Here is a 26,975-nt window from a genome sequence, read left to right on the forward strand (position 1 = left end):
ACACACGCACACGGAACATGCAAACTGCACAGCAGGTGTTTGAACCGGTGAGGTGAGACGGCGAACCACTGCTCCACCGCGCGGCCCAGGGCTTTTTCAATCTTTGAATGTTTTAAATCTTCATTTAAACACTCAAATGTAGTTTTATTAAGATTCTTTATTAAATTTTCTCAAAATGTTTTCGGGAAGTTTTTTGAAAGAGACTGAATGTGAGGTTAAAACACATGAACTGTGAGATCACGGCGAGCCTGAAGCTTTCTGGGCTCTGCCGGCTTTTATTTTGGCGGGGCCGGAAGTGGCCCGTGTCCCTGTGTTAAAGATGTCTGCTCCGGCGGCGGCGCCGAGCTCTGCTCCCGCTCTGGGTCCGAACTTCGCGGTGATCTGCTCGTTCCTCGAGCGGTACGGAGCCCTGCTGGACCTGCCGGAGCTCACCTTCCCGCAGCTGGAGCGGGATCTGCGGGACTCGTGCTCAGGTGGGCCGGACGGAGCCGTTAGCATGTAGCGGCTAGCGCTAGCCAGTTGTGTGTTATTGTGTCTTTTTTAACCTTTACGTTTCGTTAAATTTCACTCCGCCGCGTCCCGCAGCTGCGGGCCGCGGCGGGGACCCTCGCCCCGCACGTTGCGCTCCTCGCTCGGACGCGGAGCCGCGGATTTATCGAGCTTTTCTGCCACTTTTGTAGCTTTTGATTGGGTTATTTTCCCAGCAGCCTTTATCTAAACCCGCACAGTCCCGCACATTGTGCGGGGCTGAGAGCGTCTGCGGGGCGCGGGAGGTGCGGGGAGTCCCCGCTACGCACCGTGCACGGCGGGGATCAGTCCGTGGATGTGTCGGTGCGTTAAACGGACGCGCAAATGTGCACTTTATTCCCAGTTAAAACATTTTGTCATGTTGTGTTTCGAGCTGTCAATCACGCCGCATTTGCACCACTTCCGGTGGAGCCTTTCGAAATAAATGAAACGACTGTGCTTCAGAAATGTTGAGTCCCGGCTCTTCAGCCTGGGTTTGGAACCAGAACACCGTTTCCTCGCGTCTCCAAAACGTTCCCCCCCGTTTCCTTCAGCTCGGCTTCACGCGGGCGGGTTCCCGCGTGTCTCTGGGCTCGAGGACAGAGTCACGGCAGGCGTCGTCGCGTGTTTCCGGTGTTTGCAGTGGACTTGACAGGTTTCCACGCAGATTTGCGCATGCGCCGCCTCGACCCGATTGGTCCTGATGGACTTTTAATTCCGCCTCATGTGTTCAGGAGCAGCGCCACAACACCGCGCTCTGTAGTCCCGCTCCCGTGTGTGTGTGTGTGTGTGTGTGTGTGTGTGTGTGTGTGTGTGTGTGTGTGTGTGTGTGTGTGTGTGTGTGTGTGTGTGTGTGTGTGTGTGTGGCGTCTCCTTCACTAACGTCCTGAAAGCCGCTCCGCTGCAGTGTTCACAGCGACCAGGCTCTCCGTTCCTGATGCTGGGAGGGCCCGGTTCTCCTGTGTCTGGGTTCCTGGGTTCCTGGGCTCTGGGGTTCCTGGCCTCTGGGGTTCCTGGGTTCTGGGGTTCTGTCCCTCACGTGTCTCCTGTCTCCTGTCTCCAGTCCCGAAGCTGCTGGTGGATCTCCACGTCAAGCTGCTGAGGAAGATCGGCAAGTCGGTGTCTGCGGACCGATGGGAGAAGTACCTGGTCAAGGTAGCGTCCGGTCCGGTCCGGTTCTCACTTCCTGTCCGGGTTCTCGATGTGACGTTCCGCTTCCTGCTGGTCCTCTCAGGTGTGTCAGGAGCTCAGCTCCACCTGGGCCTGGGAGCTGGAGGAGAAGGGCTACCAGCAGATGACCCTGGAGAGCAAGACGGGGATCCTGAAGGTGAGAACACGGCAGAACCAGAACCAGAACCAGACAGAATGCTCTCACCGCAGGAGGCCGGCCTCCGGACGAGCTTTGGGTCCTCATGGTCCACTTAGAGCAGAACCCTGGAGTCCAGGACGACTCGGTCAGTACAGAGAAGGCTGAGAGGCTCTGGCAGCTCCAACACCAGGTTCGGTCCAGACCGGCCAGGGCCGGACCAGACCGGCCAGGGCCAGACCGGCCAGGGCCGGACCAGACCGGCCAGGGCCGGTCCAGACCAGTCCAGCCCGGCCAGGGCCAGACCAGACCGGCCAGGGCTGGTCCAGACCAGTCCAGCCCGGCCAGGGCCAGACCAGACCGGCCAGGGCCGGTCCAGACCGGTCCAGCCCGGCCAGGGCCAGACTAGGATGTCGAGATGAAGCGGTTTTCCGATTCCCCTGGTTCTGAAGCTCCAGGTGGGTGAACCGTAAGAACGGAGAAGCTGCGGTGTGCTGCTGGAACGGCCGAAGCGAGGTTCCAGCAGGAGGCCCCTGCGGCCGGGTGTGTGGAGATCAGGTACAGCGTTGACACGCTGGTCTAACACTGACTGGACTGGACTGGACTGGACTGGACTGGACTCTGTTCTCTGGTGGTCATGTAGTGAAACTATTAAAACTTTATCCCATTAAAACTGCTAAAAAGCTATTTGATGTTTAGTTTCTTGTGTTGCAGAAGTGTATTTAAAGGTGCATTAAGGAGTTTGCACTTTATATGCGAAACAGCGCCCCCTGCAGGCCTTGGGCGTAATGCAGCTTAGTGAAAAACTCGTCCCTGTGTCTCGCGTGCACGTTAGAGGGGGACTCCGTCTTCGCTCGTTTAGAAGCGCTCCAGTAAGATGTAAGTGTCTTCTCCCTGGTGGAGTCTGTGTGGAGCTGCAGTGCTAGAAGCCAGTCTGTTCTGACTTTCTGGAAGATCCTGCTCAGTTGTTGCTCACTAAGCATCTGGTGGAGTAATGGTGGATAAAATGAAACCTAACCAGCCGGAGCGTGCATTACGTCATTCCTTTCAAATTCTCCCCAAAAAACTCTGGAGCCGGACCGGCACTGTGACTTTCAAGTGACAGTTTAGCCTGTTAGAGGTTCTGGTAATGAATATGTCAGGGCACATTGGACACATCATTAAAAATGTGTAACATATTTATGGTGGAAAATAAGTATTTTTAAGGTTGTAAAACTCCTTAATGCACCTTTAAATTGTCCTTTTCTTTTAGGGTTTTACATGTTTAAATACATTTTATACGTTTTATATGTTTAACATTGGGGAAAAAAATGATCAAACTTGCAAATTAGTCTAGAAAAATCAATATAAAAAATCGTGATAAAATCGTGATCGTGATATTCATTTTAAAAAATTGTGATATGACATTTTTGCCATATCGCCCACCCCTAACCCAGACCTGGTCCAGACCAGTCCAGTCCAGACCGAGACTGTCATTTCCGTGGACCATCAGTCAGAAAGTGGGGATGCTGCTGGAAGGCTGGGTCTCTCTCAGACGTGAGGGCCTCTGCAGCTTCCTCCTCTTGATGTTCTGTTGTCTGTTGGATGGTTCTCGCTGTCCGTCCTGACCTGAAGCTCTGAGCGTCCTCTGTAGACCGACTGTCTCCGCCTCGTCCGCAGTACCTGTGCGAGTGTCAGTTTGACGACAACGTGAAGTTCAAGACGGCCATCAACGACGAGGACCCCGATAAGATGCGCGTGCAGCCCATCGGCCGGGACAAGGACGGCCTGATGTACTGGTTCCAGCTGGACCAGGACAACAACGTGCGCATGTACGTGGAGGAGCAGGACGACCTGGACGGATCCTCCTGGAAGTGCATCGTCAGGTAGGAGGCGCGAGCACCGCGTGGAAACAGGAAGTCTGCAGCTTTATTCTGAAGGCCTTTGTTTGGACCCCTCAGAGACAGAAACGAGCTGGCCGAGGTGGTGGCTCTGCTGAAGACCCAGATCGACCCGGAGCTGCTGAAGAGGGAGCTGGAGAAGAAAGCTCAGCAGGAGGAAGACAAGGACGGCGCCGAAGGTGGGCAGGCTTACTGCCTCCAGTTATTTATCGATGCTTCTGCCTTGAAATAGATGAAAAGCTACTTGACACCGTTTTATTGAGAAACGGCTCAATAAGCTACATATGAATTTATTAATGGAGGATAAAATACATTCAGCTCCTTCTGACTAGAGATGGTGAGAAGTTTTGTTTGGTTTTATCGCTCTCTGAAAAAAGTTTAATCAAGTTTTCAAACAAGTTAGAGGAGGAGGAAGATGCTCTATAATCTGATGTTGGAGGAGGAAGATGCTCTATAATCGGATGTTAGAGGAGGAAGATGCTCTATAATCGGATGTTAGAGGAGGAAGATGCTCTATAATCGGATGTTAGTGGAGGAAGATGCTCTATAATCGGATGTTAGAGGAGGAAGATGCTCTATAATCGGATGTTAGAGGAGGAAGATGCTCTATAATCTGATGCTAGAGGAGGAAGATGCTCTATAATCTGATGCTAGAGGAGGAAGATGCTCTATAATCTGATGCTAGAGGAGGAAGATGCTCTATAGTCTGATGCTAGAGGAGGAAGATGCTCTATAATTGGATGTTAGAGGAGGAAGATGCTCTATAATCGGATGTTAGAGGAGGAAGATGCTCTATAATTGGATGTTAGTGGAGGAAGATGCTCTATAATCGGATGTTAGAGGAGGAAGATGCTCTATAATCTGATGCTAGAGGAGGAAGATGCTCTATAATCTGATGCTAGAGGAGGAAGATGCTCTATAGTCTGATGCTAGAGGAGGAAGATGCTCTATAATCTGATGCTAGAGGAGGAAGATGCTCTATAATCGGATGTTGGAGGAGGAAGATGCTCTGTAGTCTGATGCTAGAGGAGGAAGATGCTCTATAATCTGACGCTAGAGGAGGAAGATGCTCTATAGTCTGATGCTAGAGGAGGAAGATGCTCTATAATCTGATGCTAGAGGAGGAAGATGCTCTATAATCGGATGTTAGAGGAGGAAGATGCTCTATAATCGGATGTTAGTGGAGGAAGATGCTTTATAATCTGATGTTAGAGGAGGAAGATGCTCTATAATCTGATGCTAGAGGAGGAAGATGCTCTATAATCGGATGTTAGTGGAGGAAGATGCTCTATAATCTGTTAGTGGAGGAAGATGCTCTATAATCTGATGTTAGTGGAGGAAGATGCTTTATAATCTGATGTTAGTGGAGGAAGATGCTTTATAATCTGATGTTAGTGGAGGAAGATGCTCTATAATCTGATGTTAGAGGAGGAAGATGCTCTGTAATCTGATGTTAGAGGAGGAAGGTGCTCTATAATCTGGATGTTGGTGGAGGAAGATGCTCTATAAATTGGTTGTTAGTGGAGGAAGATGCTCTATAGTCTGATGTCAGAGGAGGAAGATGCTCTATAATCTGGATGTTACTGGAATAAGATGCTCTATAATCTGGATGTTAGAGGAGGAAGATGCTCTATAATCTGGACGTTGGAGGTGGAAGATGCTCTATAATCTGGATGTTCGAGGAGGAAGATGCTCTATAATCTGATGTTAGAGGAGGAAGATGCTCTATAATCTGATGCTAGAGGAGGAAGATGCTCTATAATCTGGATGTTAGAGGAGGAAGATGCTCTATAATCTGGATGTTAGAGGAGGAAGATGCTCTATAAATTGGTTGTTAGTGGAGGAAGATGCTCTATAGTCTGATGTCAGAGGAGGAAGATGCTCTATAATCTGGATGTTACTGGAATAAGATGCTCTATAATCTGGATATTAGTGGAGGAAGATGCTCTATAATCTGGATGTTGGAGGTGGAAGATGCTCTATAATCTGGATGTTAGAGGAGGAAGATGCTCTATAATCTGGATGTTAGTGGAGGAAGATGCTCTATAATCTGGATGTTGGAGGTGGAAGATGCTCTATAATCTGGATGTTAGAGGAGGAAGATGCTCTATAATCTGATGTTAGAGGAGGAAGATGCTCTATAATCTGGATGTTTGAGGAGGAAGATGCTCTATAATCTGGATGTTAGAGGAGGAAGATGCTCTATAATCTGGATGTTAGAGGAGGAAGATGCTCTCTAATCTGGATGTTAGAGGAGGAAGATGCTCTCTAATCTGGATGTTGGTGGAGGAAGATGCTCTCTAATCTGGATGTTACTGGAATAAGATGCTCTCTAATCTGGATGGTATTGCATTGTTCTGGCTTCTCTTGACTGCAGATTCCTGCTTGGACTCATGAGATTTGTTATGGTGATCAGTGTGTTCATCTGTGGATCTTTGAACCTTGGTGAAATTATCGACTGGGGTTGAAAAAACCTTTTGAAGCAGACTAAAACACGTCAATACCTATAAATGTTTCTCTCTAAAAATCCAAACCTGGGTGTTCAGCAGGAAGCAGGTCCAGTTTAGCTGGTCTGGGTTCTGAACTGGGGATTGTGCTGAAAGCAGGAGTTCAATCAGCTGGTATTCTGCTCTTTATTTCCGCCGCAGGTGAAGCTAAAAAGACAGACGAAACCTCCGATGATGACAGCAAAGACTCCAGCAAGGCCGTCTGTCCAGTCTCACCAAAGACAGAGGACAAAGACAAAACGACAGCGAGTGACGGCCTGAAGACAGAAACGGAGACCTCTGAGGACAAATCTTCAACAGTAAACGGAGCCGTCGACAGCAAACCTGAGGCTGAAAGCATCGGCGCTAAAGCCCAGAGCATCAAAGAAGAACCCATGGAGGTGTCGGACTGTAAGACGAGTACCAGCGAAACAACCAAATCCTCCCTGTCACCATGTTTATCAGTGAAGACAGAAAAAGAGGCGGAGGAGGTGAAGAAGACAGAGGAGTTCCAGCCAAGCATGAAGAACGACCAGCAGGCCAAAATCCCCCTGAAGAAGAGAGGGATGAAGTTCACTGAGGACTTTGACAGAAACAGTGCCATCATCACACAAAACCCTTCAGCATGTGGCCTCAAGGAGGCGCCCAAAGCTCCGGAGCAGAACAGGGGCAGGAACGATCACATCAACGGAGACGTCCAGGCCACGTCGGACAAAGAGACGCTGAAAGACAGAGAGCACTCAATCCAGCCGGAAAAATGTAAAGACGTGGCTTCAGGCAAGGACAGAAAGGACCAAGTCTGCACAGAGACGAAGGAAACGCCCGGCCTGGAGGAGAAAGGGACGATAAAAGACAGAACACAGGCAGCCCAGTCTCATCAAGATGGCAGAGAAAAGGAGGGTGTGGCCAAGGACGAGGGCAAGGTGGCTGAGGTCAGGAAGGACGAGGGCAAGGCTGCCGGGGGCAGGAAGGACGAGGGCAGGAAGGACGAGGGCAGGAAGGACGAGGGCAAGGCTGCCGGGGGCAGGAAGGACGAGGGCAGGAAGGACGAGGGCAGGAAGGACGAGGGCAAGGCTGCCGGGGGCAGGAAGGACGAGGGCAGGAAGGACGAGGGCAGGAAGGACGAGGTCAGGAAGGACGAGGGCAAGGCTGCCGGGGGCAGGAAGGACGAGGTCAGGAAGGACGAGGGCAAGGCTGCCGGGGGCAGGAAGGACGAGGGCAGGAAGGACGAGGTCAGGAAGGACGAGGGCAAGGTGGCTGAGGGCAGGAAGGACGAGGTCAGGAAGGACGAGGGCAAGGCTGCCGGGGGCAGGAAGGACGAGGGCAAGGTGGCTGAGGGCAGGAAGGACGAGGGCAAGGCTGCCGGGGGCAGGAAGGACGAGGGCAGGAAGGACGAGGGCAAGGCTGCCGGGGGCAGGAAGGACGAGGGCAGGAAGGACGAGGTCAGGAAGGACGAGGGCAAGGCTGCCGGGGGCAGGAAGGACGAGGGCAAGGCTGCCGGGGGCAGGAAGGACGAGGGCAAGGCTGCCGGGGGCAAGGCGGCTGAGGTCAGGAGGGACGAGGGCAGAAAGGACGAGGGCAAGGCGGCTGAGGTCAGGAGGGACGAGGGCAGAAAGGACGAGGGCAAGGCGGCTGAGGTCAGGAGGGACGAGGGCAGAAAGGACGAGGGCAAGGCGGCTGAGGTCAGGAAGGACGAGGGCAGGAAGGACGAGGTCAGGAAGGACGAGGGCAAGGCGGCCGAGGGCAAGGCGGCTGAGGTCAGGAGGGACGAGGGCAGAAAGGACGAGGGCAAGGCGGCTGAGGTCAGGAGGGACGAGGGCAGAAAGGACGAGGGCAAGGCGGCTGAGGTCAGGAGGGACGAGGGCAGAAAGGACGAGGGCAAGGCGGCTGAGGTCAGGAAGGACGAGGGCAGGAAGGACAAGGTCAGGAAGGACGAGGGCAAGGCGGCCGAGGGCAGGAAGGACGAGGGCAAGGCTGCCGGGGGCAGGAAGGACGAGGTCAGGAAGGACGAGGGCAAGGCGGCCGAGGGCAGGAAGGACGAGGGCAAGGCAGCTGAGGGCAGGAAGGACGAGGTCAGGAAGGACGAGGGCAAGGCGGCTGAGGGCAGGAAGGACGAGGTCAGGAAGGACGAGGGCAAGGCGGCCGAGGGCAGGAAGGACGAGGGCAGGAAGGACGAGGGCAGGAAGGACGAGGTCAGGAAGGACGAGGGCAAGGCAGCTGAGGGCAGGAAGGACGAGGGCAAGGCGGCTGAGGGCAGGAAGGACGAGGTCAGGAAGGACGAGGGCAGGAAGGACGAGGGCAAGGCGGCTGAGGTCAGGAAGGACGAGGTCAGGAAGGACGAGGGCAGGAAGGACGAGGGCAAGGCGGCTGAGGGCAGGAAGGACGAGGTCAGGAAGGACGAGGGCAGGAAGGACGAGGGCAAGGCGGCTGAGGTCAGGAAGGACGAGGTCAGGAAGGACGAGGGCAGGAAGGACGAGGGCAGGAAGGACGAGGGCAAGGCGGCTGAGGTCAGGAAGGACAAGGTCTGCCCAGACCAGAAGAAAAGCCCAGACATGGGCATGAAAAGTTCAGACCCGAAGGCGAAAGTTCTGGCCATGGTGGAAAAAACTCCCACAGAGCAGCCCGGAAGAGAAAGAATGAAGATGGAAGCACACAAGTCTCCTCCACCAGCAGACGCAATGCCGCCACCTGAAGACATCAACAGTGTGGTGGAGACATCCTTAAATCATGAAGAGAAGAAAGAGTCCAAACCAGCAGCTGCAGAGCACCGTGATGGGACCTCCATAAAAGACAGAACAGCAACGTCCATCGAGTTCCAGACACTAAACGTAAACCGCCAACGCAAATCGAAAGATTCAGGAGAATCAGAGGAAACCCATGAAGACTCCCATATGGACACATCAGTGTCCAGTCAGACTCCAGAAGCAGAGACGTCAGAGAGCATCACAGACAAACCCACTAAACTGAGCCACCAGAAACACAAAGAGACGTCCCAGACTACGGCAGGGAAATCAGAGAAACCTGTAGTTTCAGAACAGTCAGGAGGATCTGCGGAGAAACTACCTGCAGGAGAAGATCCTCCGCAGAAATCCGTCCTCTGTCTAAACCCTGTGTCACAATCCGACGCTAAGGAAGCAGAAGAACCGTCGGTCAGTGAGGGGTCCCAGGAAAAAGAGGACGCCAAGGGAAGCACAGAACCTCCTGGTAAAGAGCTGGACCAATCCCAGGCAAGTAAGCCTGCAAAGATGGACATCCAGGACGCAGATGGAAGGACAGCTGTGGACTGTGGTGACAGCCCAGCTCTGCATGCTGGCAAGAAGAGAGACTCTACGTCCGAGCCGATGGAAGTAACGGAACTGGACGATAAATTCAACCGAACAGAGAACGACGGGTTGAAGTCTGTCCTTCAGATGAAGACCGGAGAGGTGTCTTCAGGGAGAGATGAAGCATCCAGTCCTGTGAAGAAGACAAATATCTCTGAAGAAAGCAAAAACACAGCTGAAAACCCAGAGACTGGCGACGAGAAAGTGTCCACTGACGAGAAGAGACAAATCAAAGATACTAAGAATGTCCCTGGCAAGGAGAGCAAAAAAGACAGAGAGGAGGACAAGAAAACCTTGTCCAAACCGCAAGACCCCCAATCCTCCAGCGAACCCGAGAAACACCCGAGCAAAGAAACAGACCCTCCCGCTGACGGAGGCGAGAAGACGGCGTCTCCGGTGAACCGGGACCTGGCCAACGGCGTGGAGGCTCTGATGGACATCCAGCTGGCTGACATTCGCCGGAAAAACAAATCTCTGGCGCACCGCCGGAAAGCCGAGCTGCAGCGAGAGGAGCGGCAGGGAGACTCGGAGTCGGACACCAACACGGGGATGTCCCTCCGGAGGTCGCCCAGGATCTCCAGGCCCACGCCCAAAGCCGTGGAGATCCAGGACAAGAAGGTGGAGAAGTCTGCCGCGACGCCGCCCAAGAGCAAGGACAAGGACGAGGAAGGGGACGATGACGAGGAAGAGGAGGATGAGGAGGAGGCGAAGGCCGTCCAGAAGAAGCCCAGAGAGAAGAAGGCGGTCCAGGAGGGACAACCCAAACCCAAGGTGAGACCGAACACGAGCTCGGGACGCCTGCAGTCCGGATCCGGCTGACGCTGCCCTCCCTCCGCTTTTCAGGGGAGGAAGAGGCGGAAGCTGCGCTGGTCCAACACCAGGACCCGCCGCAGGAAAAAAGACTCCGAGGACGAAGACGACAACAGCGACGAGGAGTCCAGCGAGGACGAGGAGAGCGAGGAGGAGGACGACGACAGCGACGAAGACTACAAGGTGGAGCGGTCCCGGAAGAGGCGCGGCAGGAACCGCGAGAGGCGGAGCTCCGACTCGTCCACGTCCAGCGACGACGACCTGCCGCCCAACGACGACCCCTGCAAGCACTGCGGCCTTCCAAACCACCCCGAGCTGGTGAGCACAGCTCCCCCTGCTGGTCACACCACAGAACTACAACCACCAGACAGAAGAGAGTGGATAGAACATGTTTGTTGGTTAGAAAAGTTTACAATTCCCTCCTTGAGGCCTCGTTTACTGTGACCTCAGGTGGAAATTGGAGCTTGGTGGTGTACTCAGTGGGGCTGAACGACATTTCTGGCAGATCTTGCAGTTTTGATTCACTTCCTGCATTGTGCTGAGTTTGTACCGTTGTCGTGGAGACGGCGTTGCTGGTTTACTTGTGGGTTTACTGTGAGAGTGGCTGTTCAACCGGTTCCTCTGCGTCTGTTTCTGCAGATCTTGCTGTGCGACTCCTGCGACAGCGGCTACCACACGGCGTGCCTGCGGCCCCCCCTCATGATCATCCCGTACGGGGAGTGGTTCTGCCCCCCCTGTCAGCACGTACGTACCCTGCGGTCGTTGGAGGGCGGGAGGACGGAGCGGCCGCCTCACCCCTCTCTCCCCCCCTGCAGAAGCAGCTCTGCGACAAGCTGGAGGAGCAGCTGCTGAACCTGGACACCGCTCTGAAGAAGAAGGAGCGGGCAGAGAGACGGTGAGGCGGCGTCCAGTCGGCCGGTGGCTGGGGGGCGGGGCTGGTGCCAGCGTCGGCTGGGGCGCGGGGCTGGTGGCAGCGTCGGCTGGTGGCAGCGTCGGCTGGGGGGCGGGGCTGGTGGCAGCGGCGGCTGGGGCGCGGGGCTGGTGGCAGCGTCGGTTGGTGGCAGCGTCGGCTGGGGGGCGGGGCTGGTGGCAGCGTCGGCTGGGGGGCGGGGCTGGTGGCAGCGTCGGCTGGGGGGCGGGGCTGGTGGCAGCGTCGGCTGGGGCGCGGGGCTGGTGGCAGCGTCGGCTGGGGCGCGGGGCTGGTGGCAGCGTCGGCTGGTGGCAGCGTCGGCTGGGGCGCGGGGCTGGTGGCAGCGTCGGCTGGGGCGCGGGGCTGGTGGCAGCGTCGGCTGGTGGCAGCGTCGGCTGGGGGGCGGGGCTGGTGGCAGCGTCGGCTGGTGGCAGCGTTGGCTGGGGGGCGGGGCTGGTGGCAGCGTCGGGGCTGGTGGCAGCGTCGGCTGGGGCGCGGGGCTGGTGGCAGCGTCGGCTGGTGGCAGCGTCGGCTGGGGCGCGGGGCTGGTGGCAGCGTCGGCTGGTGGCAGCGTCGGCTGGGGCGCGGGGCTGGTGGCAGCGTCGGCTGGGGCGCGGGGCTGGTGCCAGCGTCGGCTGGTGGCAGCGTCGGCTGGGGCGCGGGGCTGGTGGCAGCGTCGGGGCTGGTGGCAGCGTCGGCTGGGGCGCGGGGCTGGTGGCAGCGTCGGGGCTGGTGGCAGCGTCGGCTGGGGCGCGGGGCTGGTGCCAGCGTCGGCTGGTGGCAGCGTCGGCTGGGGGGCGGGGCTGGTGGCAGCGTCGGGGCTGGTGGCAGCGTCGGCTGGGGCGCGGGGCTGGTGGCAGCGTCGGCTGGTGGCAGCGTCGGCTGGGGGCGGGGCTGGTGGCAGCGTCGGCTGGGGCGCGGGGCTGGTGGGAAAACAAAGAGCTGCAACGCTGATTGGCGCCGAGTCGCACTCTTTATTCCAGACCCACACCAGCTCCAAATTCCAAAGGTGGATGTGGAGTGGGCGGGGCTGGCTCACGAGGCTAGGTTTTTTCCACTTCAGGGTACAAAATAAAAGTCATGTAAACACAGATCCAGCGTGGAACAGAGGTTTCTCTAAAGTGAAGTGGGGTGCAGACAGTATGGAGCAGCCTGGATTCACCGAGAGGTTTGAGGTTAACTTCAGGCTCGAAATTCAAAAATAAGAGCAGGCGTTTGAGGGTGGAGCGTTAGATATTTTGTTGATGTGAATTCTGGGATAGATTCCACTGATAGGAACATCCTCCTGACTAGTGTACCACATTTCTCCTTCCAAACTCCCCCCAAACAGCTGATCCCAGGTCAGCTGACCTGATAACGGGTCACATGCTGTGCCTTTATTTTGGAATAAATCAACCAAGCCGTGGACTCCTGAAGACCGGTCTGACACTTCACTGTGGTGCAGCTGATCCTGAACGGGTTGACGAAACCAGTCTCTGAATGCTCAAGTGATTATCCCTGGTCAGTCCACCAGGGGGCAGTGCAGAGCTTTGAGATTCTGGAGCAGGAGAGGCTGCAGGCGGGGCTGCCATCTGGTTTTCCTCTGGTGGTTTGAAGCGACCTGCCTGGGTCAGACTGAGGTGTCGGCAGAAGGAGCTGCTCCATATTCTGCTGGCAGCAAGTTCAAAGGTCAGGAGGAGACGGCTGGAACCACCTTCAGCAGATGCAGACGGATCAGCGCTCGGCAGGTCTCCGTGGAGGGAGAAACTTTAGAATCACTGTCTCTACCGGTCTGTACAGCTGTAAAGTCAGAAATCAGAGGCGTCCGCTGCTTTAAAGGAGACCTGACAGCAGCAGAAGCCCAGGCTTTGTGTCTTTGTGTCTTTGTGTCGTGATCTCGATGTGCCTCATCAGTAAAAGCGAAATGTTGGAGGAAGACGTGTTGAAGACCTGAATTCAATTTGACATGACCTCAGGTTTCCTTCATGCCGTCTGCAGGCGTCACTCAGAGCCGGTCTGGAGCCGGTCTGGAGCCGGTCTGGAGCCGGTCTGGAGCCGGTCTGGAGCCCCTCAGGAGCCCCTCAGGTCGTCTGGAGGTTTTTCTCCTGTACGGTCTGGTTGAAGTCCTGAGAAGCTCCAGCGGGATCAGTCTGGATGTTTAGGCTGTGCTCAGTCGTAGATGTTCTGGCATGTGGGTGAAGCTGGCGGTGATGCTCCACTCACCCCTGGTGGCTCGGACCGGTACTGCAGGACGGGCTGACGTCCCTGAAGTCAGAATGTTCCGGTCTGAAGGTCTCTGTGTCTCCTGTCCTGCAGGAAAGAGCGTCTGATCTACGTGGGAATCAGCCTGGAGAACATCATCACGCCGTCTGTAAGTGACGCCGCGTCCCGGTCCCGGTCCTGAATGAAGACGGCCGCTCGCCGGCGGGTCAGTGAACGCCTCTCTCCTCCTCACAGGTGGAGGTGGAGGAGGAGAAGCCCGAGGTCCTCATCAAGGAGAAGAAGGAGGCCAAGAGGAGCAAGAGCTGGGGCCGAAGGTCCACCAGGGCCAAGAAGACCATCAGCTACAGGTCAGAGGCTCCGCCCACCCTGCGCCTGCGCCCCCTGCTGAGAGCGGCGCAGCCTCACACCCGTCTTCTGCCTCCAGGTTCGACGAGTTCGACGAGGCCATCGAGGAGGCCATCGAGGAGGACATCAAAGAAGCAGAGGGAGGAGGTGAGACGGCGCCGCAGAACCCGCCAGAACATGAGGGACGCCGCATGACTCAGTCCCAGCTTCAGTCTGTCCACGTTCTAAAACTTCTACCTCTTCATGCATTTAGCAGGGGTGAGACGACCTGTGGGTTCAGGATCAGGAGACGAGACACGATTTCCACTTGACTTTAGAAAAACTAGAGTGACATAATAGGAAAAAGGCTTCTTTTAATTTTACAGTGTCGGAGCGATGCGGGTGCGTTTTGAAATCGTCCGTTACCGTCCACGGCCTCAGGACAGTCTTCAGCATGAATTCTTTAAACAAATAAAATGAAGTATTTCTTTTCAAGTGCAAGCACTGAATGCAGAACCTGAACCGGAGTCCTGCTCCTGTTAGCCGCTCTTCACTGCTGTTTTCAGACATTCACAAGGAAACCACTTCATTTCAGACACCATGCTGACCACTTTATCAGAGATTTTAGCAACACACACAAACACACACCTTAAAATGCTCCATCCACGGGGCTCGACGCAGTATTTTCATGCACTTCCTGGGGACGATGCTCAAGGTAAAGCACAATGCAAAATTTGTCATAAAAATGTATCTTTGAAATCTGGGTCAACAAACACCTTCGCGTATATGAAAACTCAGGCCCTGACAGGAACGGAGTCCGAGGTCAGGAAGGCGACGTCTGTCTGTCTAATGGAGATCATGAGACGTTCACGGACGAGCCAGTCTGCACGGCTCCTTCAGAGAGCCAGAAATCCCGGCTCACGCTAGCTAATGTAGTTCAAGGAATTGTTAGTCTGAGCTTTTCTGCTGGTGTCTTTTTGGCTAAAATGAACCTTATTCTTACATTTATCTTTATTATTATTAGTCTTGTGTTATATTGACTTAAGCATCTGTTATTATCTTTGTTAACATCTTTTACCTCATTTTTTTACTCTTCTTGCCGCTCTTCATATTTCTTACTCTCATGAGTATTACTTCTCCATAGTTTTGATATTTTGTGAATTTAAGCTGCAGAATCAATGTGACACATCAGAAAAAATGACTCTCTGTGGCACCGTTCATCAGTTTTACAACTTCAGGTCTTAAACAATTTAAAAACATCAGTTTTCACATAATGTGTCACACAGAAGAATAGCTGGAATTGCTAAAAATAGCAAAAAATTAAAACAAAGGAAAAAACAAGGAATGTTCCATCCTTCCATCCATCCGTCTTCCACCGCTTATCCAGGACCGGGTCGCAGCAGTCTCAGCAGAGATGCCCAGACTTCCTGTCCCCAGACTCTTCCTCCAGCTCCTCTGGGAGGATCCTGAGGCGTTCCCAGGCCAGCTGAGAGACATAGTCTCTCCAGAGTGTCCTGGTCTTCCCCGGGGTCTCCTCCCTGTGGGACATGTCCAGAACTCCTCCGCAGGGAGGTGCCAGGAGGCATCCTGAAGAGGAGCTGAGCCTCCTCAGCTGGTTCCTCTCGATGTGGAGGAGTAGCGGCTCTACTCCGAGCTCCTCCCCCTGGTGACTGAGCTCCTCCCCCTGTCTCTAAGGGAGTCCAGCCCCCCTACGGAGGAAACTCATTTTGGCCGCTTGTATCCAGGATCTTGTCCTTTCGGTCATGACCATAGATGAGGGTGGGAACGTAAACTGACCGGTAAATCCAGAGCTTCTCCTTTCAGCTCAGCTCCCTCTTCACCATAATGGAACGAAACGACTGATCACTGCAGCCGCTGCACCGATCCGCCTGTCGATCTCTCCTCCATCCGCCCCCCCACTGTGAACAAAACCCCAGGATACTTAAACTCCTCCACCTGGACCAGAGTCCCTCCACCGACCTGGAGGGGGCAGACCACCTTGTTCCGGTTGAGGACCATGGCCTCGGATTTGGAGGTGCTGATCCTCATTCCTGTCGCTTCACACTCGGCTGCCAACCGCCCCAGTGCATGATGGTCCGGGTTCGATGAAGTCAACAGGACAACATCATCTGCAAAAAGCAGAGATTAAATCCTGTGGTACCCGAACCGGACCCCCTCTGGCCCCTGGTCCCTGAACCAGACCCCGTCTGGCCCTTGGCTGCACCTAGAAATTCTGTCCATAAAGATTATAAACAGAACCGGTGACAGTTCAGCCCTGCCGGAGTCCAACATGCACCGGGAACAGGTCTGACTTACTGCCGGCAATGCGGACCAGACTCCTACTCCGGTCATACAGAGACCGGACGGCCCTTAACAAGGGGCCCCGGACTCGGTATTCCCGGAGCACCCCCCCACAAAACACCACTAGGGACGCTGTCGAACGCCTTCTCCAAGTCCACAAAACACATGTGGACTGGTTGGGCGAGCTCCCACGAGCCCTTGGGCCCCTATGGAGAGTCTAGAGCTGGTCCAGTGTTCCACGATCAGGACGAAAACCGCATTGTTCCTCCTAAATCCTCCTCCTCCCCAGACCCTGGCATAGACTTTCCCAGGGAGGCTGAGGAGTGTAATCCCCCTATAGTTGGAGCACATCCTCCGGCCCCCCTTTTTAAACAGGGGGACCACCACCCCGGTCTGCCAGTCCAGAGGCACCGTCCCCGACAGCCACGCGATGTTGCAGAGACGTGTCAACCAAGACAGTCCCTGCACATCCAGAGACTTAAGGTACTCAGGGTGAATCTCGTCCACCCCCGGTGCCTTGCCACCGAGGAGCTTACCAACCACCTCAGTGACTTCGGCTTGGGTGATGGACGAGTCCACTTCTGAGACCTCAGCCTCTGCTTCCTCCAGGGAAGACGTGGTGACGGGATTGAGGAGGTCCTGGAAGTCTTCCTTCCACCGTCCAACAATATCCCCAGTTGAGGACAGCAGCTCCTCCTCCACTGTAAACAGTGTTCGTGAAGACCTGCTTTCCCCTCCTGAGGCGCCGGACGGTTTGCCAGAATTTCTTCGAGGCCGACCGATCGTCCTCCTCCATGGCCTCCTGAACTCCTCCAGACCCGAGTTTTTGCCTCCACAACCACTCGGGCTGCAGTTCGCTTGGCCTGCCGGTACCTGTCAGCTGCTTCTGGAGTCCCATGAGCCACCAGGGCTCGATAGGACTCCTTCTTCAGCTGGACGGCAGCCCTTACTTCCGGTCTCCACCACCGGGTTCGGGGGTTCAACAACAGTTGAAATCCCTGCTGACAGAGGGTTCCACCAGACGTTCCCAGCAGACCCTCACAACACGTTTGGGTCTGCCAAGTCTGTCCGGTTTCCTCCTCCGCCAGCGAATCCAACTCACCACCAGGTGGAGATTGGTCGACAACTCTGCTCCTCTCTTCACCTGAGTGTCCAAAACACGAGGTCAGAGGTCAGATGACTCAACAACAAAGTCGATCATCGACCTCCGACCTAGGGTGTCCTGGTGCCAAGTGCACTTATGGACACCCCTGTGCTCGAACATGGTGTTTGTTCTGGACAAACTGTGACTAGCACAGAAGTCCAATAACAGAACACCACTCGGTTCAGATCAGAGAGGCCGTGCGATCCAATCACCCCCTTCCAGGTCTCACTTTCGCTGCCCACGTGAGCATTGAAGTCCCCCAGTAGAGCCATGGAGTCCCCCAGTAGAACCATGGAGTCCCCAGTTGGAGCACTGTCCAGCACCCCTCCCAGGGACTCCAAGAAGGCCGGGTACTCTGCACTGCTGTTTGGCCCATAAGCCGAGACCACAGTGAGGCACCTATCCCCGACCCGAAGGACCAGGGACACGACCTTCTGGTTCACTGGGGTGAACGACAACACCTGGCGCTGAGCTGGGGGGCTGTAAGCAAACACACACCAGCCCGCCGCCTCTCACCGCGGCAACGCCAGAGCAGTGGAGAGTTCCAGAGGAGGGTTCCAGAGCCGGTGGGGTGCGCACGTGTATTGTTGTTGTTATTGGTGTGTGTGTGTGTGTGTGTGTTGGAATCTAGTCGTGGGCCTGCCTGGACGGGTCGTCGAGCCGTATTCAGCCCGCGGGCTGCCAGTTGATGATCGCTGTAGTATTAGCATTAGCATGTTAGCGCTTTTGATCGGCACTGTTTTACGGCAAAATGAACACATGGCTTCCTCCACGTCACAGGGCTCCCTTAGCTGGGCTGAAAACTGAAATGCATCCACAGCGGTGCCCTGGTACCAGGACCTCCTCACCCTCCATGTTATTAGCCTAGCCTCGCTAACCATCCAGCCGAGACGAGAGGGAAACGGCAGGGTGAGGCTGCGATGCTGCATGCGCCTGCTGCAGCTGGCGCTCCACCATGACGTCAGATTCTGAGTTCTATGCAACTTTGTGGATAAAATAAATAATTCACGGTAATCACGAATATGTAAAAAATTCGCGATTAACGATTATTGTAACTAGAAAAAAATTGCAGTTCCTGAAGAAACTGCAAGTGTGAATGCTGAGCTGAAAATGCTAAACTGTAATGCAGAAGAAGCTCAATGAGCAAAGTTGAAAATACTACAAAAAGTTTAAAAAGTTTGAAAAAGGTTGAAAACACTGCAAAAACTTGAAAAAGTTTAAAAAAAACTTTGAAAACACTGCAAAAAGTTGGAAAGGGTTGAAAAAGTTTGAAAACACTGCAAAAACTTGAAAAAGTTAGAAAAAGTTTGAAAACACTGCAAAAACTTGAAAAACTTGAAAAAAAACTTTGAAAACACTGCAAAAAGTTGGAAAGGGTTGAAAAAGGTTGAAAACACTGCAAAAAGTTCAAAAAGTTAGAAAAAGGTTAAACACTGCAAAAAGTTGAGAAAGTTTGAAAAAGGTTGAAAACACTCCAAAAAGTTGAAAAAGTTTAAAAAAAACTTTGAAAACACTGCAAAAAGTTGAAAAAGGTTGAAAATAAACTTTGAAAACACTGCAAAAAGCTGAAAAAGGTTGAAAATACTACAAAAAGTTGAAAAAGTTAGAAACAGTTAGAAAACACTGAAGAAAGTTGAAAAAGTTTGAAAAAGGTTGAAAACACTGCAAAAACTTGAAAAAAGTTGATAGAGGTAGAAGGAGCAGTAGAGTCAGAGTCAGAGTAACAGAGGATCAATAGAGCTCCAGTCTTAATGGAAAAATCCAGACTAATCAAGCAGCAGCAGCACAACAGGTGTGTCTGTTGCTATGGAGACCAGCTGCACAGCAGCCATGACAGTGAATCAGCACTTTTTAATGCAGTGCGCATGGTTGAGAAAATATCATGTCTCGAGAACCCAGAGGTGAAATTGAAAAAGATTTCCACACAGTCAGATTCAGAAGCCTTTCATGAATGTAATGGTGCAGGAATCATGTCTGTAGGATCATCCATTCAGCCACACCGATTGTGCGAACACGAGTGAAGTTTTGGATTCAGGCGTCTCGAAAATGCATTGGAGCAGATGAGAGAAAATTCTGCACTCTCCTCAAACAAATGCCTCTGGAGAGAGAACCGTTTCAGATAGAGACAAAGTGACTCAATTTTACGGGTCACAAAAAAAATTCCTACGTTTTGAGGGGTTATTGTGCAGATTGAGCCAGAAATGTGGCCGTACGGACCAGAAAAGAATTTTTTTTTTGGTTAAAATTCAGAGCCTCCCGCACTCTAACTGCCACTCTCCCACTCTAGCTTTTCCAATACACACCCATTGTAAACTCCAAAAGCGACTGAAATTCTCTCCGTGCTTGAAGGCTCACAGTTTGAATTTGGTAAAAGATCTTGAGATGATGTTACATATCTGAATAGAGGACAAAAATGCCTAAAAGGACAAAAATGTTTTAAAAGTAAAATGACTTGTCTACGTGAAAGTATGACAAAGTTATAATGGTTCAAAGTTGAAGGAGTTGAAAGGTCAGTTGAAGGGTTTTCCCATTGACTTCAATGTTAAAAATAATTTTAAAAAGTTGAAATATTTCAAAAAGTTGAACAAAGTTGAAAAAGTTTAAAAAGGTTGAAGAAAGAGTTTAAAAAGTTGAATATTTTAAAAGTTGAATGGTTAAAATCGGTTAAGATTTGAGGAAGTTATAAGGTTTCAAAGTTTGACAAAATCTCCATCCGTTAACATGGGGCAAAAAGTTGCACAAAAGTTGAAATATTTCAAAAATTTTAAAAGATATTAAAAAGCTAGAACATAGCACCCATGTCCTTAAAAAGCTGCACAATTTGATATATGAATGGTTCAAATCGGACAAAATTTGTAGGAGGAGAAGCGTGCCAAAAAACGGCGGAAGAAGTCAGAGGAGGAATGTAATTGTGTGAATGCCTCAGCATTCACACAATGAATGCCTCAGCATTCACACAATAATTGTGACAGTCCTACTCGGTGGGTGGTGGGTCCACTGGAGGGCTGGCCCACACAGCCCCTTCGGACTGAGCCTGGCCGGGCCCCGTGGGCAAAGACCGGCTCACCAGGCGCTCGCTTGTGAGACCCAACCCCAGGCCTGGCTCCAGGGCGGGCCCCAGCTCCGCCATACCGGGCCACGTCACGGACCTGTATTGTAACCTTATCATAGGGGCTTTATGCCCCTGGCAGGGTCTCCCATGGCAAACAGGTCCTGGGTGATGGGCCAGACTAAGGCCAGGTCAACAGCCCCTCACAAGGAAAATTAAATATTACAATTGAAACTACAAAAAGCTGAAAATGTTTGCAGATTTTGATAAAACTGCTGAAAAATCTAATAAAATCCATATAAATTCAGGGTTTCCCTCAGTGCTTTATAGGCCTGGCGGGCCGCCAGGCTTTACTTGCCTTTACTTGCTTATTATTAACTGTAAGCAATCTAATCATTTTTCTTTAGTTTTTCATTCAAAAGTAGACGAGGTCAGACAGTCCAGCAGAGACCTCTTCAGCCTCTGAGTCCCTGTTTTTACACCTTGATCATGTTTGCACTTTTTTATTTTTGTTAATTTATTTTACCTTTAAATGTGAACAGCAATGCCTTGTTTCAAGATTCATTAGGATTTAACTTAATTGAAAACAATTGATATTTATTTTAATTGTATTTTTGTTTGTTAAAACTTTATTTAAGATTATGCCTTTTTGTAAGACTCTGCATTTAAGTAATGTTAATAAATCCTTACAATAACACAAAACTTTTTTTTTTTTTTTTTTTAACATAAACATGGTGGGCTTCTCCAGCAGTCCAACCACCAGGCTTAGCAAGTTTTCTGGGGGGAACCCTGAAATTGTGGCTGTGGTGCTTGGTGAATGCAGCCTCGGTTTTTAGTGGATACACACGTTTGTTAAAGGGTTTTTGTTTCCGTTTCAGTTGTTTTACCAATGTGGTGGAAGATGAAGAGAACGGATCTTTTGCCCATAAAGCTGGCTCATCTCTGAGCTCCGCTCATGTGGAAATTGCACATTTCCCTTTTTTAAATGGAAGTCTCTTTGAACTTTGGAGTCTTGCTGCTGTGTTTCTGGTCTGTTATCTCTATTTCCTCCTGCTCTGCTCTGGGTGGAAACGTTGACACTGCACGAGGGCAGCCAATCAGCTGCCATCCAGCTCAGGACAGACATCCGCCCATCAGTTTCACACCACATCATTGACTGTGTTTTGGCGAGGATGGGTCGGTGTTTTGTTGTCGATGTTTTGGCGAGGATGGGTCGGTGTTTTGATGTCGATGTTTTGGCGAGGATGGGTCGGTGTTTTGTTGTCGGTGCTTCGGTGAGGCTGTTCCGGTTGAAGGTGTGTCCAGTCAGCTCGGTGGACCGGCTGTTCTTCCAGTCTTGGGTCCAGCTGCTGTGAGTTGTCGGTTGTGGTTTCAGGAGCCGGTCGGGGTAAAGACATGGCCAACATCACGGGCCACAGAGGAAAGGACATGTCCACCATCCTGCAGGCGGAGGAAGGCAAAGAGAACGGCCGGCCGCCGCGGCCCAGCGCCGCCCAGCGCCGGAAGAAGAGGCGGCGGCTCAACGACCTGGACAGCGACAGCACGGTGGACGAGGAGGAGAGCGAGGACGAGTTCCGGCTCAGCGACAGGTCAGACCACCGGCCTCGCTGGCAGAGGGAGAGCCGGGGAAGCCACGGCTGAACACTGTGTGTGTGTGTGCGTGTGTGTGTGTGTGTGTATTTGTGCGTGTAGCTCCGAGGAAGAGTTTGTGGCCTCGGACAACGCCACGGAACCTGAGTCGGAGCAGGAGGACAGCGACGGCGGCAGCAGCGGGAAGCGACGGCGGTCGTCCCACTCCAGGAGGGCGGTGAAGTGCAGGAGGAGCTCCAGGAAGAGGAGGAGGCCCCGAGGATACTCCGACGACGAGGAGGACGAGACGGACGAGGACGACGACGACGAGGAAATCGGTAGGACGCACCGAAGAGCCGCCTGTTGGTTCACATGGGTCCAGAACGGAGAGGGATTGGTTCTGGTCAGGATCTGAGGCGGTAGTGACCCCCAGCTGGCTGCAGGTTACCACTACTCCATTTATAGTGTATACACACACACACACACACACACACACACACACACACACACACACACACACACACACACACACACAGTGAGACACACTTTCTGCTCCTGCTTTCTCTAGACCAGTGTTTTTTATTCCCTGCCAGTCATTTGTAATCGCTGGCTCTGTGTGGTGTGTGTGGTGTGTGTGTGTGTGTGTGTGTGTGTGTGTGTGTGTGTGTGTGTGTGTGTGTGTGTGTGTGTGTGTGTGTGTGTGTGTGTGTGTGTGTGTGTGTGTGTGTGTGTGTGTGTGTGTGTGTGTGTGCGCTGCAGTGACTGAAGGCTCCAGTGAGTTCAGCGACAGCGACCTGGATATGAGCCGCCGGCGGTCTCGGCGCAGCCATAAGAAGCAGGTGAACTACTGCGAGACCTCCGAGTCCGAGGGATCCCAGGCCGGGACCAACCGGGCCAGGATGAAGCCTGGGAGACTGCCGGACAGCTCGGAGAGCGACGGTAACACACACACACACACACACACACACACACACACACACACAGCTCGTTTCTGAATCCTTTTCTACTTTTCAGTTTAGAACGGTTGTGAATTTACACTCTCCGGCCACTTTATTAGGCACACCTGTCCAGCTGCTCGTTAACACAAATTTGAAATCGGCCAATCACAGGGCAGCAGCTGGGTGCATTCAGGCACATGGACCTGGTGAAGACGTTCTGCTGCAGTTCAAACCGAGCATCAGAACGGGGAGAACGGAGATCTGGGTGACTCTGAAGGTGGCAGGGTTGTTGGTCTGAGTGTTCCGGAAGCTGCTGATCTGCTGGGATTCTCTGGGGTTTACAGAGAACGGTCCGGAACAGAGAACACATCCAGTGAGCGGAAACGCCTTGTTGATGCCAGAGGTCAGAGGTCAGAGGAGAAAGTCCAGACTGGTTCCAGCTGGTAGAAAGGCAACAGGAACTCAAAGAACCACTCGTTACAACCGAGGTCTGCAGAGAGCATCTCTGAACGCAGAACCCATGGAGCCTGGAGGCAGACGGGCTCCAGCAGCAGAACCCCACACCGGGTTCCACTCCTGTCAGCTGAGACCAGGAACCTGAGGCTCTCCCAGACTGGACTGATGAGTCTGGATTCTGCTGGACTTTGGGAGGGTCGGGTCAGAATGTGGCGTCATGGATCCATCCAGCCTGGTGTCAGTGATTCAGGCTGGTGCTGGTGGTGCTGGGGGGTAATGGTGTGGGGGGTATTTTCCTGGCACTCTTTGGGCCCCATAGGCTGCTTTCAGACCTGCAGCATGTGGTCCGCTTGAAGCGGACTAGAGTCCCCAACTCCTGCAGGGTCGGTTCGTATGCGCTGGTGTGAAAGCGGACCAGTTAGTTTTGGTCCGGGACAAAGAACCGTACCGAGACCTCCTCCAGGAGGCGGTCCCGGTGCGGTCCCGGTGCGGTCCCGGTGCGGTCCCGGTGCGGTCTCGGCGCGGTCTCGGCGCGGTCCCGGCGCGGTCCCGGCGCGGTCCCGGCGCGGTCCCGGCGCGGTCCCGGCGCGGTCCCGGCGCGGTCCCGGTGCGGTCCCGGTGCGGTCTCGGTGCGGTCTCGGTGCGGTCCCGGTGCGGTCCGCTGCTGGTGTGAACGCTGACCGGCCTCGGTCCTGTCCACTCTGTTGTGGAGAAGGCTTTTTGGTCGGCGGAGGCTTCCGTAGCAAGCCGCACGGCGCATCACGTCACACATGCTGGCCAATCAGGGTTCAGTTCCGTCTCCCAAAACACACTACTGTGTGAACAGCGCCACCAAGGGGCAGGAGGGTCACAGTGGAGAGTTCATCTGCAAAAACAAGTGGTGTGAATGAACCGAACTCGTTGACAGCTGCAACGTTTATGAATAATTTATGTCCGAACCGAACCACTCTAGGACTAGTAGGTGTGAAAGCAGCCTGAGTACCAACCGAGCATGACTGCAACGCCACAGCCTGCCTGAGTCTTGTTGCGGACCATGTCCGTCCCTTTATGACCACAGTGGACCGTCTTCTGACGGCTGCTTCCAGTAGGAGAACGCGCCATGAATCATGTCAGACTGGGTTCTGGAACAGGACCATGAGTCCACTGGACTCTAACGGCCTCCAGTCACCAGATCTCCATCCAGTGGACCTCTGGGACGTGGTGGAGCGGGAGATCGGCATCGTGGATCTGCAGCGGCTGCATGATGCTGTCCTGTCCATGTGGACCAAACCCTCTGAGGAACGTTCCAGCACCTTGAGTCTAGACCACCAAGGATTAAGACAGTTCTGAAGGCAAAAGGGGTCCAACCCGGTACTAGCAAGGAGTGCCTAATAAAGGGGTCAGTGTGTGTATGTGGTAGAATCGGTAAGTCTCCATTTCCTGTCATGTGGGACGTGTTGAGCCCAGGTCTGGCCTCGTTCCGGATGCTCTTCAGTGAATCTGGCGTCTTCTTCCTCATCGGTGACCTGAGCCTCTTCTTCTTCTCCTCCAGCGAGTTTCTCCAAAGAGTCTTCAGAGGAGCGGCGGGAGCGGCGGCCCCAGAGGAGGGCCGACTCCTCGGAGGACGAGTCCCGGCAGCGCCGCAGACGCCTGGCGCTCAAACGGCGGCGAGCGTCTGAAGACGACGACTCGGACGACTCCTCGGACGATTCTTCGGAGGAAGACCGGCCCGTCCGCAAGAGGGTGAACCGCATCGACTCGGACGACGAGGAGGAGGAGGAGGAGCCCACGCCCCAGGAGGAGGAGAAACCCAAGGAGAGGGAGGAGTCAAAGGGAACCGCGCCGTCGGAGCCGCCGCCCATCAAGAGCCTGGAGGGCCTCGCCGGGCGGCCCGCGCCGGCCCCGCCTCTCGACCCGCCCAAGAACACGAGCGCCGCGGCGCCCAACGGGCTGGTGGGGACGGACGTGGCGGCGCCGGACGAGGACGAGGACGACCTGTTAGGAGTCACAGACCTGGTGGACTACGTCTGCAATAACGAGGACCTGTAGAAACGCTGGACTTTCTTTTTTGTGGTATTGTATTTTTATATTGCTTAACTTTATTATTCCCATCCTCCATCCTCGTCCCCCCCCCACCCCCTGTCCCCTCCTCCACCTCCCCGGTTCTGTCCTCACTGGTCCTGGTCACGCTCTCTGGCCATAAGAACTGGACTCTGTTGCCAGTCTGCACGCCGTTCCGTTAGCCCCCCTCTGACCGGGTCATCATCGGACCGCCCAGCTTCACTGCCAGACCCCCACCCCTCCCTCCCCTCCCACCACATCGTTCAGGTGTAAGTGTGAAGAAGCTTGAGACCATCATTCCAAGTCCAATCCGCCGCTGGAATTGTCTCGATGTTTTGACAGGGAGAACAGCGTGACCCTGTTAGGCGGCCCGTTGGCGCCGGGAGACCGATTGGTGCCAGGCGGGTGGCCGTTGGCGCCGGGGGGGCGGCCCGTTGGCGCCGCGTCAGCATGAATGATGAACTTCAACAACATTATGAACCGACGTGGCGAAGCGCTGCTGCAGTACCACGGTCTGCCACCAGGTGGTGCAGTGAGTGGCTTTAGATTGTTAATCCTAATGTAAATCTTCTCAGTGCTGCCCCCAGAGCTCTGAAGTGGTACTGCATCCAGCCGACACCCAGCCACTCTTCACTCTACATTTCGGCGTCTTGTCAGCAGAACGTTTGGTCTTCATTCCTGCTCCAGATGGAGAATCTGCTTTCGTTTCCTGTGGCTCGTCCACCGACACGGCGCCACGCGTCTGAAGCCTGGTTCAGCTTCACGCTGGAGGGTTTCTGCTGTGAATCTGACCCAGGCTGCGGCTTCGCTCCGTCGGTGATCAGTCATCATGAGCTCTAACCTTCACCTCTAAAGAAACCTCTAAAGCTCCTTGTTTCCCCATTTTAACCCGTCTGTGACACAAGAGCTTTAAATCTGAATTTAACAAGCTTCTGGCTGCACTTTAGTCTTTACTCCTCCTTTCTCCGTTTCTGGTCGATATCAGACGTTTGATAAGCTAACTCTTAACTGCTCACATTCTCGTGTTTCATCTGCGATTGATCTTCAAGTGATCAACTCTTCTCTACAACACACATTCTTAATGTCTGAAATCATGGAAATCTCAATGTTGGCACAAACATCCTAAAGTGTGACTCGGAAAAAATTTATCAGCTAAAACAACAATTTAAAAATTTAAAGAGAGAAGCTGGTTAAAAGTTATTCCTTTGTAAAAGGTCTCAGCTGCAATCATGGAAGAAGTTTGAGTGAAGAAGCAAAAGAACGACGACTTTCACATCAGAACAGTCGAGACATCAAGTTTCCCCAAAACCTCCAATATCGTGTGTGTGTGTGTGTGTGTGTGTGTGTGTGTGTGTGTGTGTGTGTGTGTGTGTGTGTGTGTGTGTGTGTGTGTGTGTGTGTGTGTGTGTGTGTGTGTGTGTGTGTGTGTGTGTGTGTGTGTGTGTGTGTGTGTGTGTGTGTGTGTGTGTGTGTGTGTGTGTGTGTGTGTGTGTGTGTGTGTGTGTGTGTGTGTGTGTGTGTGTGTGTTGCACAGCCTCACCTTCATGTTTTAGCTGTTGAAGGACAGATCTATATCTGAGCTCGGAGCAAACCAATGACTTCACTGACCTCTGACCTCTGCTGGAACCAGTCTGTGTGTATATATATGTGTAGTTTTTTGCTGTAATATATTTAGAGGCATTTTTAAAGAAGCAAAAAAAAAAAAAAAAATTCTGGGGAGAAAAATCTAT

The 26,975-nt window shown here is 53.4% G+C and overlaps 1 protein-coding gene across 6 annotated transcripts; it reads left to right on the forward strand.

The window, feature by feature from the left end:
- The first annotated feature begins 312 nt into the window (after nucleotides 1–312).
- rsf1b.1 (remodeling and spacing factor 1b, tandem duplicate 1) lies at nucleotides 313–26,975 on the forward strand. Of its 6 annotated transcripts, none has more exons than XM_030100970.1 (17): nucleotides 313–473; nucleotides 1,571–1,662; nucleotides 1,742–1,834; nucleotides 3,473–3,678; nucleotides 3,754–3,872; nucleotides 6,342–8,122; nucleotides 8,153–10,273; nucleotides 10,346–10,630; nucleotides 10,952–11,056; nucleotides 11,128–11,207; nucleotides 13,518–13,572; nucleotides 13,659–13,771; nucleotides 13,849–13,916; nucleotides 21,618–21,831; nucleotides 21,935–22,149; nucleotides 22,571–22,750; nucleotides 24,737–26,975. In XM_030100970.1, exons 1-17 carry the CDS (start codon nucleotides 320–322, stop codon nucleotides 25,231–25,233), a joined length of 6,378 nt encoding a protein of 2,125 aa, XP_029956830.1. In that variant the 5' UTR covers nucleotides 313–319; the 3' UTR covers nucleotides 25,234–26,975. The 6 variants fall into 6 exon arrangements, with proteins under 6 accessions (XP_029956830.1, XP_029956833.1, XP_029956829.1 ...); XM_030100973.1 differs by having other exon boundaries at nucleotides 6,342–8,026; nucleotides 8,072–10,273; XM_030100969.1 differs by having other exon boundaries at nucleotides 6,342–7,891; nucleotides 7,922–10,273.

This window comes from Salarias fasciatus, chromosome 10 (genome assembly GCF_902148845.1).
Source record: "Salarias fasciatus chromosome 10, fSalaFa1.1, whole genome shotgun sequence".
NCBI classification, from domain to species: Eukaryota; Metazoa; Chordata; class Actinopteri; order Blenniiformes; family Blenniidae; genus Salarias; species Salarias fasciatus.